The sequence below is a fragment of the Schistocerca cancellata genome, chromosome 12 (genome assembly GCF_023864275.1).
Source record: "Schistocerca cancellata isolate TAMUIC-IGC-003103 chromosome 12, iqSchCanc2.1, whole genome shotgun sequence".
Classification (NCBI taxonomy): domain Eukaryota; kingdom Metazoa; phylum Arthropoda; class Insecta; order Orthoptera; family Acrididae; genus Schistocerca; species Schistocerca cancellata.
Genome location: NC_064637.1, coordinates 64,528,223 through 64,547,274, shown reverse-complemented (window position 1 = coordinate 64,547,274; position 19,052 = coordinate 64,528,223). Strand labels below are relative to the sequence as shown.

At 41.3% G+C, this 19,052-nt stretch overlaps 1 protein-coding gene across 6 annotated transcripts in view; it reads right to left on the bottom strand.

The window, feature by feature from the left end:
• LOC126109781 (tropomodulin) overlaps positions 1 to 19,052 on the bottom strand; it is a 418,101-nt gene that overhangs the window by 37,615 nt on the left and 361,434 nt on the right. For 5 of the 6 annotated variants that reach the window (XR_007523727.1, XR_007523728.1, XM_049914839.1 and 2 more), the window contains exons 2-4: positions 12,882 to 13,034; positions 5,350 to 5,517; positions 4,033 to 4,156 (exon numbers count right to left, since the gene is read on the bottom strand). Coding sequence is in view for 4 of the 6 variants with exons in the window: in XM_049914839.1 (XP_049770796.1) it covers positions 4,033 to 4,156; positions 5,350 to 5,517; positions 12,882 to 13,034 (445 nt within the window). In the remaining 2 variants the exon portion in view is untranslated. Of the gene's footprint in view, positions 1 to 4,032; positions 4,157 to 5,349; positions 5,518 to 12,881; positions 13,035 to 13,344; positions 13,518 to 19,052 lie in introns of those variants that run through there. The other variant, XM_049914841.1, reaches the window with a different exon arrangement.

Sequence of the window (19,052 nt, the reverse complement as noted above, 5' to 3'; positions counted from 1 at the left end):
CACGGTGTACAGATATTCACTGAGTTGACTTCTAATAAACTTGTAACATCAATGGGAGAAGTAAAATCATTTTCAATTGGAGAAGTAAACTATTTTTTCACATCTCTTGTTTCTCTCATCAAGCCTAAAATAACACTTTAACGGTGGTTAGCATATGAAGTGGCTCATAAGAAAAGCATTAAACATAACAGCAATGGTGACAAAGTATGTCATTAAGCAGAAATCCATATTTATGCTTATGGTTTAACCACTCAGCTGCTGTGATGTTTTTGGTTTAATTCAACATGTTCATTAATTTTTGCTTTTTTCTGGGTGAGCACAAAGGATGATCTCTCAGAAACATATTTCGAACATATATTCTGTAGTCACAGCATGTTGGAAAACAGCTTGATTACATTATACCCAGATAAAAATTCAATTTTTTGACGAGTTTTTACTTGCTGTTACACATCTGTGAAAGCATCAATGTTTAGCAGTCTGTTCACTGTGCCTGTCTGCGACTTAATGCTTTCTCTATATAGGGAGTAGTGATCTATCATTTCATGATATTATATAAACCTATCTTGGACTTTCCACTGTTAGAGTGAGAAAATTCATGCAGTCAATGGAAAGGTTGTGGCCCACTATCCAAAAAGTTGAATTGCAGCGAGAAATATCACTTCGGTATCACCAGCTGTGCAGTACTTGATGCAGCTAAGAAATTTTTTGCCAAACATATGAAAATAAACCTGTGGTTCCAACAACAATCACTATCTGGCAGACAACAGATGGTAACTGATGCATACAGAAAAAAATTACAGTTATTTGTAGTAGGACAAACTGTGCAAGAATTTAAGACACACCTGCTTGTAGCAAAACACCACTTTCGCACACACATCCAGACTGATAAACAACTGACAATGTTTCATCTGAAATTGATTTATCACACAGGTCTGTTCAGACTGTGTGTATTAGACATGCACTGCATTATTCTTTACATATCATTCCAAAAGTGCTGTCTCCTGCATGAAGGAAAATCTGGTGTTAATAGCAGACCATCCCATACCCATTGCTTATGCAGCTGAACCGACTAGTTTCTGATAAAGGAGATGGGCGACCAGCAATAAAGTTAGATATCCCACTTCCATGTGCAGATAAAAAAGGAGCAAAGGAAAAATCTACTTGAGAAAACAAAGAGACAGAAATGCTGGTCAGTACCTTTGGGAGGTGATATTCTTGTTCTGCCAACATTTAAAAAGTGAAAAACTAATCGTATTAGATCTATCCTCAGAGGAAAGGGGGATAGGTTCCAGAAAGTTAGGAAGGAGCACCAGGACACTCTGATCCTATGAGTGAAAGGGACATGCCTGTCATTAAAAGGCAAAATTAGTGCTTTCACTCACAAATGTGTCTATTGGCAGTAGTTGAATTTCGCCTCCTGAAGTATGCACTAGCCAGGCATTCTGTTTATTTGTATTAATAGGTAAATTAAACAATGGCATATACATGATAATATTTAACCCATACCAGTGAAGGTGGTGAGTCACTGATAGGAACAACAAGCAGACTATCAGAAAGTGACCACTCAGCCAACAGGGCCTTCATTGGAAGTAGACAACATAAACTCATGCAGACACAACTCTCACACAGATGACGACAGTCTCTGGCTGCTGAGGCCAGACTGCAAACAGCAGTACACAATGGGAGAGGCAACCAGGTGGTGGGGGTAAGGAGGAGGCTGGGGTGGGGAGGGGTGGCACGGCAGGGACAGAGGATGGTGAAGTGCTGCTTGTGGGAGCACATAGGGATGAGGCGGAGAGAAGGTAACGCAGCCAAGTGCAGTCGTGAGGTCAGACAGAGGACGGGCGGGTGGTCGGGCAATTCGTCACAGTTTCTGTTCCTTTGCCACCTGGTGCCCTGCACATCACTATCGGTGCCACTCCCCTTTGCACTAACATTCCTAATGCTATTGGACACTACCTTTCCCAACGCCAAACAGATTCCAAACCTACAACCCCCTTCTTAGTCACCATGGCCAAATATATCCCCACCCACAAATACTTCTCCTTTGAAACACTACCTACAAACATTTCTGGGAAATGGCAACTGGCACCTACACGGCAGCATCCTGTACCGACCTATTTGTGGACCACATATAGGAATTCTTCCTAAACACCCAAAATCCCAAACCTCTCACTTGGTTCAGATTCACTGATGAAATCTTTGTGAGGATGAGGATACCCTGTCCACATTCCATCAGAACCACAATACCTCCTCCCCCATTTGCTTCACCTGGTCCGACTGAACCCGACAAGCCACCTTCCTCAACGTCGACCACCTCAAAGTGGTTACATCAGTAACTCCGTCCGTATCAAACCTACCAATCATCAGCAATACCTCCACTTTGACAGCTGCCACCCATTCCGTGCCACGAATTTCCTTCCATATAGCCCAGCCACCCACGGCCATCGCATCTGTAGTGACGGACGGTTCCTCTCGAAATATACTGAGGGTTTCACTGACACCTTCGTACACCGTAATTACCCTCCCAACCTTGTACAGAAACAGATCTCCTGTGCCTTATCTCTCCAGTCGTGCACCACCTCCCACAGTCCCCCAACCTGCCACAGGAGGTACATTCCCCTCGTGACTCAGTACCACTCAGCACCGAACCTACACAATATCCTCATCCATCCCTACACAACTCCTGCTCCCAATCCCTCACCTCATGACTTACATCCCTGTAATAGATCTAGATGCAAGACTTGTCCCATACATTCTCCCACCAACACCTACTACTACAGTCCGGTCACAAGCGTCACCTAGCCCATCAAAAGCAGGGCTACCTGTGAAACGAGCCATCTGATCTACAAGCTAAGCTGCAACCACTCTGCTGCATTCTTTATGGGCACGACAACTGACCAGCCATCTGTCCACACGAATGGCCACCGACGAATGTGGTCAAGAAACAGCTGGAGTAATCTGTTGCTGATCACGCCACCCATCACTACGTTCTTCATTTCAATGACTGATTTGCTGCCAGCGGCACCTGGATCCTTCCCACAAACATCAGCTTTTCTGTACAGCACTGCTGTTTGCAGTCTGGCCACGGCTGCCAGAGACTGTGTGTGTGTGTGTGTGTGTGTGTGGGTGGTCTATTTCCGACAAGGGCCTTGTTGGCCGAAAGCTAACTTTCTGACAGTCATTTTGTCATCATAACTGTGACTCACAATCTCTGCTGCGTGGTGAGTAGCAACTATCCTTTACATAGTACTAATAAGTCAATTAACTTTAACAAAATAAATGGAAAGCAATGTGTGTGTGGTGGTCGGGGAGGGGGGGGGAGGGGAGGTACGGAAGGGGGTGGCACAGAGTGTTTCTTGAATGAACTGGTATTCATCTGTTAGAAGATAATACTGTGTGTTTAATACACATTCCCTATGGCCAGCAAGACACATCCACAAAAACAGGCCAAATAACTGTTTTACAGCAGACAATACCCCTGCACATCAGACATTAGTGCTAAAAGTGGCAGTCCTATTACCCAGACTAATGCCTGTTCATTTCTGCTCATTCCTATAGCTCAATATGAAAAAGAACATACTATATTTAAAATGATTTGTCACTTTCAGTGAATGAAATGTAAAAGTATTTCAAACAAAGATTGCGCACATTTGTGAGTGCATGGTGATAGTACTTACATTCCAAGTAACTCCTTTATTTTTAAAGAATGATTAAAAACAGTTACCTATGAAACAAACACTGCAACGATCCAAGAGAAGTATCAGACATAATAAATTAATATGCGAGGAATAATAATAATAATAATAATAACAATAATAAAACCAACAGTTTGCCACCTTCCACAAACATCTATAATTACACACACACTTTAATGAGACAGCAAATGACATGTTTATACTACCTATTCTCTAAAGTATGTAGTATTAAACTACCAGAAGATATCAATGAATAAAATACATATTACTATGGAAGTGTCTGGGATACTTTGAAATACCACAGTGGTCATCTTTCAATGACACAATAGCTCACCTGCAAGATCAATGATTTCCTCCTGCGTCGCTTTATCGAGAGCAGTTTCATACTCGTCACCCAGGTCTATGGCAATCTGCTCATCAGCATCTATTTCACGTTGTGGAGGTGGTGGAGGTATCCACTGAGAAAAAAATAAAAAAGAAACCACCCCATTTGAGAGACAGACACAATCAATCCATTAACTGCAAAATATCAAGTTTCACCTACTTATATTTTAAAAAAATGCTGGCAGTACCTGCAATCTGTGATTAGAAAAATACAGATCTATTAATTTACTTTTCACTGTGATTAAAACAACACACCAAACAATGAAATAAAGAAACAAATTAATACACACATTAACCAACCTTCTTTTCTGCGCTTATGGACTTTTCTTGTTTCACGGACGAACTGCTCAAAAATGGTTGTTTGGTTTGATGATTCAACGGACCACACCATTATGTGTCATCAGTCCCTTTTTCCTCAGACAGACAGGTCTACATGACTGTAGATCAGAAAGCCTACCATGCAAAACCCAAGGGAAGAAAACCCCCAAGGTCCTCATAAGGTCAATGAAGGCAAGATAAGGGACAGAAAGAGGAAAGGGAGACAAAGGAAGAAAGGCAGCAGGGTGCCCCATCTAGGGTGCAAAACTGGAGTACAATGAGGGGACATACATCCCTGATTCCCCACCACTAGCTCGAAAGTGGCTTGGCAGCATCCACGAAATGGGGAAGAAATTTAAAAACTGTTATTAGAAAGTGATATTGACAAGCTAGATGTAAATCCTAATTTTGTTCCTGAAAGTGACAAACAAGAAAGTGGAATGAGTGAAAAACAGCTGGACAGTAAAGATAACGTCGTTATTCCTGTCAGAAATATCAAGTGCACTCACTAACATTAACTGAGGTTCTCTATCAACTACTGCGGTTGATTCTGGTACCTCCTTCACTGAATCACCATCTTACTGCTTGTCGAGAGATGTACAAACTAATGCATGAAAAGCATTTCCAACCAAAATGTCCATACCATACATACTTCACAATATAATTATGCATTGTAAGGTGTAAAAGGGTGCTGTCAAGTACTGCCTGAAGGCCACAGTTGCCTATGTCAGTGGCAACACTGACGCATCATAATAAAAATGTAAGCAATATAAAATTGCTTTAATTGTTTGGTTGTGGAAGGCATGCAAAGTTGCTGTGCTGAGTCTTTTTAACTGTCAGGGATTTTCTTCTGTCCTGTGGACCATAGTGACAACCTCGAACCTCCATTTGCGACTGCTGAGCACACGACACCTCAACTTCCATTATGTGTATTCCAGCCAGGACTCACCTTCTTGCCACGGACGGTGCCAGGTACGTACGGCTTCAGCTCCGGCTTGTCAGGAGTCTCGAGAGCCTGCTTATTGATATGCTCTATCAGCTTCTTGCGGTTCAGTGGGCCTGTTGGACTTTTCTCACAGGAGTAGTTGCAGCGCTGAGAAGGTGGCAGAAACTGATCCTATAGTAGAGGGAAACAAACCGTCAATTATTTCATTCAGAGCAATTAAATTCTGTGTATAAACAATTTTAAGACAAAGAAAAGCATGGATTTCATTCAAGTACGTAGTCACAATATCACTGGACACTGTCGGCTTTATCTTGTTATGCAATTCATGCTCTGTGTCCTCCCAGCCAATTTGCATTGTGTCTTAAGTTAACCTTTTCTTTTAATGTCTATGTGTCGCCCAAATTTTCCCTGACACAGCTTTGACAATTTTTATTAGTCATATGGAATTACAATCATGATAGGGGACTGTTAGCAGCATAGCCTGAGGTCTAGGTAAGGCTGAAAAGTGCACGATTCTCAGCTGCTGAAGCCACTTGATGTAGTGGTGTTATGACAAGTAGCTCAACTAAATTTACTAAACAGTTCAAGCAGTAACTGAAATGACAGTGAATTGTCACAGGTTATGAACGTCTCACATTATTTTGTACTGCTATTTTGACTATATTATACAGTAAACCACAAGTAATTTTTTCTTGCTATGGTTATTTTACTGTTAGCTTTCATTATTAAGAATATTGTTTTCTTCAAATACATGATGCATTTGATCTTTTTATTGACTTCAGGATCTGATACATCTGCTTCCAAACATTGCTATGAAACTCATTGTCTTCCCCTCGAACCTGTAAGGGAGAATGGGATGTCTAAAGCTTGTAACGTGGTAGGGAAGCTGCAAAATCTGAAAATGAAAATGCAAAGGCTCAGTTGAGATATTGTGGGAGAGGGCGAGTGTGTGGTCAGGGAGGTCAGTGAAGCGAAATGAAAAGAAGATAAGGATTTATGGTCACACATATATAGGGTAATATCAACAGCAGCAGAATATGGTGCAACGAGAGTAGGATCTGTTATAAATAGGAAAGTAGGGCAGAGGGTGAGTTACTGAGAACAGCTCAGCGACAGGACTGTTTTCATCAGAACTGACAACACATTTACAGACATACTCCTCAGGTCACCGTACTGACTCTGGTGGAGAGTACCCTGTACCATCACTAGCCATTTCCTTTCCTATTCCAATTGCAAACAGAGCAAGCAGAAAACAACTGTCTATATTCCTCCTTATGAGCCCCAATTTCTAGAATCTAATCTTCGCGGTCCTTGCACAAAATGTACACTGGTGGCAGCAGAATTGCTCTGTGCAGTCGGCTTCAATTACAGTTCTCTAAATATTCTCAATAGTGTTCCTTCAAGAGCATCATCTTCACTCCAGGAATTCCCATTTGAGTTCCTGAAGAAGCTCTGTAATACTTGCATGTTGTCCGAACTTACCAATAACAAATATAGTAGCCAGTCTCAGAATTGCTTTGATATGTTCCTTTAATTTGACATGGCGAGGATCGCGAACACCTGACCAATACTCAAGAATAGGTCACACTACTGATCTCAAAATCAGGTACCAGTTTGTAAGGCACACACAGGAACAGTTATAGACTCTGATCACCCTGTAATAATGATGATTGGTATACTGTAGCTCAAGAGAATTGCGAAAAAAATCAGTATGCAAAGGAATGGGATAATGAAGTGCTGAATAATGATGTGGGGTGTTTGATGTTCTCTGAGGCTGTAGATACTGTGATAATGAATACTACAGTAGACAGTTCAGTTGCAGAGGAATATACATCTACAAAAGGGAAAGCGCCGAAGTTGCACAGAAAAGTATAAGTACAAGGAAGAAATACTTTGATGATTGACGGAAGAAGGAAGTACAGATCAAGAAAACAGGAATGTAAGTCACTTAGGAAGGAAAAAGCAAGAAGGGCATCACAGATTTTGCATCACAGATTTCAGGCTGTTCAGCCCTACAGCTTATTAGGGAGTTTTAGACAGAAGTTTCTCAACAACATTCCTGTATACAATATTCTCGATTTCCTTGTCGCATCAAATCTGGATAATAATAATACACCAACCTGTCACAAGCATGGTCACAACAGCAGCACGACAGTCAGCTGCTCCTGCAGAAGACAATAGAGGATTTTGCTGATTGCCCTTGATATTACTCAGGTTTGACACAACAAGTAAATCAAGAATGATTGACACACATTAAGGGATTGGTTCATTCAATTTTGTTCAACTTCATGTGCATTCTATTACACTTTTACGACTGTTAAAGACCACACTGTCTTATGGGAAGCTGAACCTCACTGTCATTTATAGTTGTGAGGAGACAAGGAGATTAAAAATCTAAGAAATAAAACATGAGAGAGAAAGAAATAGAACTTAACCATTACATGTTAAAGAGATTACGCAAGGTGCAGATGGAACTGGCTAGCTTCAGAAAAAGTAATTTTACTACTGAAGTACTTTGAATATTATGTCTACGTTAACTTACTGATATGTTAAATGTGACAATAGTCATTTTGAAGAATGCAATGACTGATGCAATGACTTTCTTTTATTTACAGAAGCACACGTCACAATATTTAGTCATACTGTGATCAAGGTCAAAAGATAACTACAGTAATGAAATATCAGGGATGGAATAACAACATTGATGTAGTATAGATTGCTACTTGGCACACAGGTGAGGTGTTGAGTGCTGGACAGGCACATTTCAAGTACATTTAAATGTAAACTAAGCTATCACACAAAATCATTTCTCAGACGTAGAAAAAACACACAGACACATTCATACAAGCGTATCACATACATACATGCCTGCAGTTATCACTGGGCAATGAGGACCTTAGTACTATGAGATCATAGTGACAGTGTGTGTGTGTGTGTGTGTGTGTGTGTGTGTGTGTGTGTGTGTGTGGGCGCCCCCTTCTTTCCTACCATGTCATAGGAAGAACTTGGCCTGATCTTTATCCCATTTTTAAATGTACTTTACATACGCTTTTCTGCATTCCATCAACTATCTTGTAAAACCTAGCCTGCCTATTGCACAACTAATCTCCCCATTGCCTACGCCAGAAGTGACAAACTTGCCGAAACATACACGTGGTGACCCAAAGTCTTGTACATAATGTTACACTTATACTGCTATCGGTCGAAACAAACATCCAGAGATTTTGATCTACACTAGTATCCTGTTGCTGGGAATGTAATGGGAATATAATGGCAATGACATGGGTATTTATTTCACATCAGTCACTTGCATCTTCCTCCTCCTCAAAACGTTTAAATTGTAGAGATGAGAACTAGTTCCTTAACACATGTCATCACATTCTAGATCACATTCTAGTCCATAGAGTGTAAAGCTTTTCACTAATATTTTGTCACTGTCTGCAGGGATGCCTTCAGAGATCAAATACTGTGTATAAAGACTTCTAAAATTCCTTCATCAAAGAAGATGAAGTAAATATCACAGAATTCAAATCAAGAACAGCTGCCAACATGAAGTGGCAACATCAAGAGAAGCAACTTAAATCACTTAATAAATGGATGTCTTCTGGTTCAGATTGTATACCAATTAGGTTCATTTTAGAATATGATGACACAATAGCATCATTCTTACAAATCGTATACAACCACTTACTCGACAAAAGATCCGTATCTGAAGACTGGAATGTTGCACAGGTCACACCAATAGTCAAGAAAAACAACAGGAATAAACCACTAAATTATAGGCCCATACCATTAACGTCAATATGCAGCAGGATTTAGGAGCACATATTGCGTCTGAACTTTATGAATTATCTCGGAGGGAACAGTCTATTGACACACAGTCAACACAGGTTTAGAAAAAAATCTGTTCTTGTGAAACACAACTAGATCTTTACTCACATGAAGTGCTGAGTGCTATTGACCGATTTCTGGCGTTCACAAAGGTAGTGTTATAGACCCTCTGCTGTTTCTTACTTAAATAAATGATTTAGGAGACAATCTGAACACAGCAGCTGTCTTAGGTTGTTTGTAGATCATGTTGTCATTTATTGGCTAGTAAAAACATCAGCAGACGAAAACCAAATGCTACAAGATTTAGATAAGATATCTGTATGGGGCAAAACTTGGCACCTGGCCCTAAATAATGGAAAGTGTCATGTCATCCACACGTGTTCTAAAAGGAATCTGTTTAACTTCGGTTACATAACACATTAGTCTAATCTAAAGGCCGCAAACTCGACAAAATATGTAGGAATTACAATTACGAACAATTTAAATAGGAAGCAACACACAGAAAATGTTGTGGAGAAGGAAAACCAAAGACTGCAATTTATCGGTAGAACACGTACGAAGTGTGGAAAAGTGTTGGGATATATTGTACTCCCAAGCTTAGGAAAATACTGCAACTCATCCACCTTCTCATTCTTTCACTGTCATGTTCCTCTTTGATGTGGGACCACGAGTTCAGAGACGAAATATTTGTTATAAGGTTGTTTTAACTCTTAACGTAGACTAAAATGTTTACAGAAAGGCAATCTCGTCTGAAGTCAAACAACTGTAAGCTGCTACATAATGTATGCATTTGCTGATGCCACTTTGCCATGAAAAAGTTGTGTTGAAAACCTACTTTACAATTTTAATTTATTTTTTTAAGTTTGCCGAGGGTCTATTAGTCTCTTACAAGGGTCAAAAAGTCAATCTATGACCTACAGTCCTTTTCCAACAGAACTGCAAGAAATCATACACTGGGGGCTATAAATTACCTACAGTATATTAATTATATTTGCTGGAATTTGTCTCTTATGTTATGCACCACAGTATTTCTGAATGTACCTTGCAATTTTAGTTTATAAAGAAAAATGTGTTAAATACTGGATGAATGTTGGCTATGAGAGATATAGACCAATATAAGAAATTGCTTAATGAATCATGTAGCAGTATTCACACACCAACGTGACTTACCAGACCTAAATAAGGAGCTAATACTATCCATCTCTTTATCTTTGGGTCATGGGGGGGGGGGGGGGGGGTGGATAAGGCGGGGAGGAAAAGCAAATTTACATTTGAACCCATTGTTCTGCATTTTTTGGGAGGGGGAGGGGGGAGGCACTTACCACTCACCACTCAAACCCGATTCTTTGTAATGTGATCCGTCATCAGAATTTAACACACAGCCTACACTAGTAGTTCCTTTGACTGTGATTTTAATTCTCATTGAGCACTCAATTTTTCTTAATTGATCTCCCTTAATAAAATGATTTTTCTTGGACTCTTTCACTACGAGCCTAAAAACCTCAGGATTATGAAAGGAATATTTAAGGGACAAAATACAGTATGTATACGTATTTGAAACTGGTGTTACGAAGTGTGTTACCCACAATGATTCTCATATATTTCTTAACCACATTCATTATCAGCTTTGATAATTGTAAGCTCAATTATTGCATTAATATTGAAGCTGTTAATGTTCTTATATACATTTTATGATTTGTTCAGACACTGGAGGAGGAAGAGGAGATTAATGTGTTAACGTTCCGTCGACGAGGTCATTAAAGATGGAGCACTAGCTCGGATTGGGAAAGGATAGAGAAGGAAATTGGCCATGCCCTTTCAATGCAACCATCCCAGCATTTGCCTTACGCGATTTAGGGGAGTCACGGAAAGCATAAATCAGGATGGCCGGACACTTGTTTGAACCATCGTCCTCCTCAATGAGAGTCCAATGCTAAATATTGCTCCACCTTGCTTAGTGAGACACTGGAGCCATTTATCTGATCAGACAATCAAATGGGCAAGCTCCTTTTTTTTATGACCACCCTTAAATTTTTCTCTACCTTCTTGTTTACTGTAAGAATGCTGCCATATTCAAATAAGTCGATGGTTGATCCACTGATGTAGACATCTGTTTCACACATGCATACGAATGTTGCAAATAGTGACTGTTAAAAAAAAGTTGTGTCAGAAAGTAAATCTTTTGTCTGGAGAATCTTCATGTCTGAGCTGAGTATAGGAACGCATGATAATGGAAAAACAAACCACACAGTGTGTTTTGTGCACTCAAACATCATTTTTTATTTTATTTTTTCGCTTAACACACTAGCTCTAAGGTACTTGGAAATTTTTTGCTCATTCCACTGATTGTACTCCACCCATGAACTTCTATAACTTCTGATCAGTTTTAAAGAGCTTCTCACAGAGTGGTTTTGCAGAAATACCATCTTTCAGTATCACCTATCTGTTGCAACTTTTGCCTGATGTTTATGTCAAACCAGACTGATTCTACTCAATTATTATTGGTTATAGCTCAGCTTCGGCTAACTGATTTCCATTTCCCAGTGTTTACATATCATAAGCATTAAAGGCTTCACTGTCAGTTACAAAAGAGTAGCTTTGTATCTGTTTTGTCAACAATTTGTTCATTTCAAAAGCCCAGAAGGCTGATTTTTTCCTTAAGAATCATTGAAGTTATGACGACACAGAATTATAGTCACTATCTGACAAACCCGTTTTTAATAACAAAAGACTGCCACAAAGAGTTAGAATTTTGTGAGAATCTACTGTGCGTTATTGGAGTTTTAATATTTCTTTGCCCATAAATGCAACGGAACTGCCAAGCACAATATGCAACACTACGACAAACAAAACTATGAAAATGAGAATTGAAAGGTTGTGACATAGCTTTGTGTCAACAGAGTTGTCATTACCATTATCTTTTCGCATGAAAGAAACCTCTGTTACTACATTCCTTCTTTGCTTATGATTCTTTATTGGGACAAACGGTAAAGACTGGGGTACTATCCAAACAGTTTACACACACGATTTTTGTGTGTGTGTGTGGGGGGGGGGGGGGGTGAATAATATGGTTCTGATAGGATCCTAAATCAACTGTAATATCACAGAAGTTTCCATTATCTTTATCAGTGCCAACAGATTATATCCCCATTTAAATAATGGAATGGTAACATATTCACGAAAGTATGTATGGTGCAGATAACTTTATTGTAAACTAAATATGCAAGGGTTAGAAGGACAATATTACTTTATTTCCAACTTCTGATGGCTTCTCAGTATAGAACTTTTACGTGTATGCAGAGAACTGCCGTCATTTCCAGGTGCTTAGTTATCTAACTCCATTCCTACGTACTTTGGGCATGTTTGTCTTTCAACACCAACTTTTAACTTTCATGTGTGTTATGGTTTGATTTCACATGCTGTTTAGTCTTCAATTGCACCGACAGCTTTTTTTTCTAGAACGCTTCCATAATCCATCTTACCTTTTTTTTAAAAAAAAAGTGTACACAACGAGACAATATTTTTATCTATGGTGCTAAATTAGCATTTATGAAGTTCTAACATTACGTCGCGTAACGCATGGGGCACCGCCTACCTTCGCCGATACATTGGCGTCGAGTGTTTACTTCAAGAGGTCTTTCATTTAACCACAAAAAAATCTTCTAAAGTTTACAAGATTGCAAGCGATAGCTGTCGCCACTTACATCTGGGTCCACTTCCTTGGCTAGGATGTCTATTTCCTCCGGGGTTAACTGATTGAGCAGCTGATCCACGTCCAGGTGTTCATACTCGCTCACATCCTTCCCGTACAACTTCGCCGCCGTTGTCATGGTAGTCGTCGTCGTAGACGAGGAAGTCTGTAAAAAATTAAGCAAAAAACCACTCGTAAACAAACTAAGCTATAGTAATATTCCACTCACGATAACAACTAATTTCATAAAAACGAACTTAAAGATAAGAGGTTTCAGTATAAAATGCAGCGAAAAATCCTGATGCTTCGGCGGTGTGCTATTAGCGGCAGAAAAAAAAATAGTTCTCTGAAACAAGCAGGCCAACACCCTTCGGCTCCGGCAGTAGGTCACGATCAATAGCTCGGTACATTAACCTCCAACGCCTGACTCACGGCTATTGTGACTCAAAGGAGTGTCGAAGATGTTTAGTACTTACAGCCTGTTCCTCCAGGTCCCCTGAGAGATCTGTCCCTGTTGCAGAATCGTTATCTTCGTGTGGTACACTGAAGCTCGCCTGTTCTCCGGAGCACAACTGAACTCAGCTACACTACGCCCACCCAACCAGCCACCGCACGAGCGTCTCGACGTTTGTTAACAAGTGGAACGCTTTCTCGCAAGCCTCTCGCCATCCGCGAGATCCATTGCGTGGAAAAGGTCAGTGGTGGGGGGGCTATCGGTGAAAGGAGCGCCATGTTCAGTCAGCACACAGAGGCAGCGCGAGTTTTTGTCGTAATTGTCGACTGTTAAAGGCGTACCAGAGGTCAGAGTTCACGGCCACTTCTTGACCCGAGAGCTAGAACGCCCGACACACCTTGTAGCAGAAATAAAGCATTTGCTCTTGCAACAGAGCGAGTGGTAGCAAAATTTTGGAAGAATGCTGTGCATCGAACAGTGATCAAGTTGTCAGTTCACTCGTACGTGAATAAGCAAGATAAAGGTGTGTCATTCATTAATATCAGTACATACTTTGCAGTACGTGTTATCAGTGTAAAATCTCTCATCTTACAAATATTGACTAGGGAACCGTAGATTTTTTTTAATGAAATGATTTTTGCCTATTTATAATATCTGTAATGGGAAAGGTTTTATTTGCACACTCTGCCTTTCAGAGTGTAAGTCACATGCAACTACTGATCCGGTAGATTATGTTCACAACAGTAAGGATAGCTAAAAGTTTCCTGTTTTTATTGTTTAAAGGACAATATTTAACTGTTCCGCGTTGCGCAGTTCTGTGCATATCTAGACGTGTAGAAGCAAAACTTTTCGGCTTTGTCTCATAGGTTCGTTTAGCGCAGGAATGGAGATATATTTAACGACGAAACACACTAATTGCGATTGTTTTAGCATTCATTTGTTATGAACTGGTTTTCGTCTTTTGGCGATCATCAGGTAACATGTCAGCTGACGACCTAAAATAGAGATGTTACTCTGTGAGTGAAACTCTTGATATTAACAATTGCACAGTCTTTAATCATAAAGGTAGGATAGTAATGTGTTATCCAGAGCTTCTGACTATATGTCGCACTGTATTAATAAACTTCAGTTACAATTAGCGGCTGTTCGCTATGGTATATATGTAATAAACATTGAGACTCAAGTAACCTTAATATAAACAACAGTGACTAAGAGTTAACAAGAGAGCAACCCATAATACAGCAAATAAACACGCGTTCGTCACTGTTCCGAAAGAAGTTCGAAACACGGTAAGCGTAATGCTTGAAAATTTGTGTGAAGAACTGAGTGTCTGAAATTCTTTTCAAGGATGACAAAAACTTTATGAGGCTACACGGAATAGAAGCTAAGGATCTTGTAGCTACAAGTACATTCGAATACACCATACAGGTCAACATGATTTAGCATACCTGCTAGTACTTTTGGACTCGGAAACATGAGTCATTACCTTCCTACCAGCCCGTGTAATATAAGAACGCAGACAACACATGTTACACATAGCAGATGATGGAATAAAAAATTCTACTCCCGACTCTGTGAGCTGCCACAACGTGTGATAATGTATGCTTTAACTTGCAACGCCACGAGTGACGCAAAAAAGTCATTGTGTGTGTGTGTGTGTGTGTGTGTGTGTGTGTGTGTGCGCACGTGCGTGAGGGGGAGGGCGGAGGAGGTAGAGGAAGAGAAAGAGGGATGCTCGTTCCTTACATTGAAGGCCGTAGAAACTTTCTCGTTCACATTGCCCACATTACGAGGAGTGTCTGAGCAATCTGTAGACCATAGAAGACCTTCCCCATGTCGGCTAAACAATGGCAATATGCGGAACCGGCGGAGGTTAGTTGACCGTCATCAAGTGTTGGAGACTTGGCGTGTGTGCAGATTATTATTGACTGTGATTATTATGGACTGGAGACTTCGAAATTTGTGTGTACGTGATACTGCGTGCACGGACAGTCGCATCGCACTACAGAAATGCACATTATATCCCCGTAATCGGTTAGTTACAACAAATAAAATTATCTCGTAAATTATCAATGGATACCCTGTCCGCCTCGATGGCTAAGTGGTCAGCGCGAACGGTTCGATTCCCGGCTGGGTCGGAGATTTTCTCTGATCAGGGACTGGGTGTCGTGTCATCATCATCATCATCATCATCATCATCATCATCATCATCATCATCATCATCATATCCCCATCGATACGCAAGGCGCCGAAGTGGCGTCAATTCGAAAGACTTGCACCAGGCGACCGGTCTACCCGACGGGAGGCCCTAGCCACACGGCATTTCACTTTATTTTTCAATGGATATCCTGAAAAATGGATTGTCACTGAAGTCAGATAAAACAAAATACATGCAATAATACGCTGCAACAAGACCTGAACAGACTGTCAGATACAAGACACTGGGAAAAATCAATAAATGAAACAAAGTATTCTAAATTCTTGCATTTTTAATTAGAGATGGTTCAAATGGCTCTGACCACTATGGGACTTAACAGCTGTGGTCATCAGTCCCCTAGAACTTAGAACTACTTAAACCTAACTAACCTAAGGACATCACACACATCCATACCCGAGGCAGGATTCGAACCTGCGACCGTAGCAGTCGCACGGTTCCGGACTGCGCGCCTAGAACCGCGAGACCACCGCGGCCGGCGAATTAGAGATGAAACAGATATCCAGCGACAACAGAGCCGGATACCAGACAGTAGCTCGATGTCCAGCAGCTACTGGCTTTTCAATAAATTATAAAATTCCTCCAGAATTTGAAAATACCGCTTCAGTTGTGAGATCGGTTTAGATCTCTCACAAGCCCATCCTCAGATGTCGCACTAGAAATAGAAGAGGCGGGAGATAATTTTCACATGTCACAACATATTTAAAAAAATTCATAATAAAGTTTTAAAAAAGATTTCGAAACCGCCGGTCGGGCTGGGTACTGTGAAACCCATGTCAATGCGAAAGTGGCACCAGATAGTGCTACGGACGACTGCCTGGGTAGAGAAATATACAAATCATAGCAGGACTGTGCTGTGGCCCCCGAGCGCTGCGGTGGACGTGTACTAGGCGTGCTGTTCTACCTATGAGTGCAGAACAGGGAGTAGCGGATGCGAACGAGGAACCAAACTCGTAAACCAGAGTGGCAGAAGTGCTGTCATCTATTGGCTGAGAGAAGAACGCGGGGCAACTAGCCCGACCGTTCACAATTTTAATTAGTGGTACACATTTAAACTGAAGAAAAAACAAAAAAATTACATAAAAATACACGAAATAAGTTAAAAATGCATTATGTGTAGTAAAGCAGCGTACTGAACAGGTCGGTACGGAACTGTGGTAAAACTGATTGGAAGCCACGATATAAATTATTATATAAACCGTAAAGCGCAATGAAACTTTTTCACCACTTCTGCCACCTACTTCCACAACCAGGCCCACATCACCTTCACCCTCACCACCCTCGTCTAATTGCGCAACAACATTACAGCATCTTTTTCCGTAATCTCCACTCCCGGCCCACCCACAAACTCCTCTTCCTCCACACGCTCCATCGACACTGTATGGATGCCTTCATCCTAAATGAAACCCTCCTTCGACCCTGTATCTGTCTCCACAGCTCCTTACACCCTCCACTAGAGCGTTAACCCGTTCCCCCTGGTGCGTGGCAGGGTTGCTATCGGCCACCTCAGGCACACCCCCGTTCGGCCCCAACCTCTCCTTCCCCACCCTTACTGTCATATGTGTCACCATCTACATCCACCCTCATACCCCCATCCCGTACAATTTCCTGGCTCACATTGACCGCACCTTCTCCACCTACACGATTGCCACAGACCTCAACAGCCACAGCTGTGCTCCCGTCGAACTCCAGCGGTGGCTTCAGTTTATCACTACCTTCCAGGGACACCTGGTTCCCCTCCCCAAACAGACCCAACCCAAATCCAACACCACTCCCGATGTAATCCTCGCTTCTCCCAACCTCCTTTGGCACGTCACCATGGATGTCCTTGACCTAATTGGCAATGACTATACCCCCATCCTTCCCACTACCTCTTTTGGTCGCCATCCCCGCCCAATTCCTCGCCCTGAAATTCCTCCTCAACTTGACCAGAACCACTCCCATGCCAACTGGGATGCCTACCACGACTCTATACACATGCAGGTCGAACGCCACGACCCTATCCTCCAATCTCCCGATGGCATCTCTTGAACCGCTGCCTTCCTCCACCAGACCTTGTCCGACGCCAGCGCCACCCATATCCCTACCACAGCCGTCCACCCTCACTGCCTGGCCCTGCCCCCACAGACCGTCCTTCTCCTTCGTGAAACCCGTCGCCTCTACCGATCCTTCCTTCGCACTCGGAACAGGGACACACTCACCTGCCAGCGGCAATTACGACGACATATCCGCAACATGTTTACTGCGAAGAAAAGCCGTGCCTGGTGACATACATGCACACAGCTCAACGCCCCCCTCATCTGTCCGGGTCCTCCTCCCCCTCCCCATACCCATATGCGTTCGTACCCTATAGTGCAGTGTTTCCCGTGAGTGCTCAGTGTTGTGCGTCCCCTTTTTAAAGTGTTGCGAACAGAAACTAGACTGTCGCCTTGTTTTATAGTTGTACCTGTCTATTTCCTAAGTGTTTTTAATCAGCATCACTGAGCCTTTTGTCTTTTTCTGTTTTCTTCACAACATTTTTGCTATGTACTAATTTTGAACAGTCACCATTTTATCACCTCTTTTTATTGTTATATCTCCTCATTATGATTTTTATCTGTAGGCTGCAGAGTGGTGGGGGGGGGGCGGAATCGAAATACAATAAAGAGAAAAAAAGAAAACAAACTTTTCTTTTACATGAGTGGCAAACAAGTTGTAAATTTTGTGGGGATATGTAAAAAAAAAAAAAAAAAAAAAAAAAAAAAAAAAAAAAAAAACTGTGCCACACCTATTTGCAAGCTCTCGTTACTAATCAACAGGGAAAGTAGCGAAACCTTACAGTCTGTGCTGTCAGAAAGTAATATGCCAATTAATAGCTAGGACTAAAAGGACACATTAAAAGTGGGGTCAATTTGAAACCTGCTAACCAACAGTCGACAACTAATCGAGGCTTACACGAGATAAGACCTGAGTCGCATTTTACATCATGAAAGACAGGTAAATTTTTTAATTAGTGAGAGCACAGAAAATGTCACAGTGCTATAATGCGTCATAGTCTCAGGATAAAATGAAAACATGCAAACTTTCATTAAGAGAGGTCAAATTTTACAGCTATGTAAAATGAACTAGGTGGACCTCGCGGACCTCACTATAGGAAACAGGCATATGCCGTACATTCGGTAAGCCTATTGAAGGCCGCAAAAATAATGGCAAAAAAAAAACACTGACCCAAATAAGAAATATACATGTATGGCGTATATTATTTTTGCGGCCCTCAATAGGCTTACCGAATGTACGGCATATGCCTGTTTCGTATGGTGAGGTCCGCGTGGTCCACCTAGTTCATTTTACACAGCTGTAAAATTGACCTCTCTTAATGAAAGTTTGCATGTTTTCATTTTATCCTATGACTATGGCGTATTATAGAACTGTGGCATTGTCTGTGCCATCACTAATTTAAAAAAATGCCTTTCATGACGTAAAATGTGACTCAGGTCTTACCTCGTGTAAGCCTCGATTAATTGTCGACTGTTGGT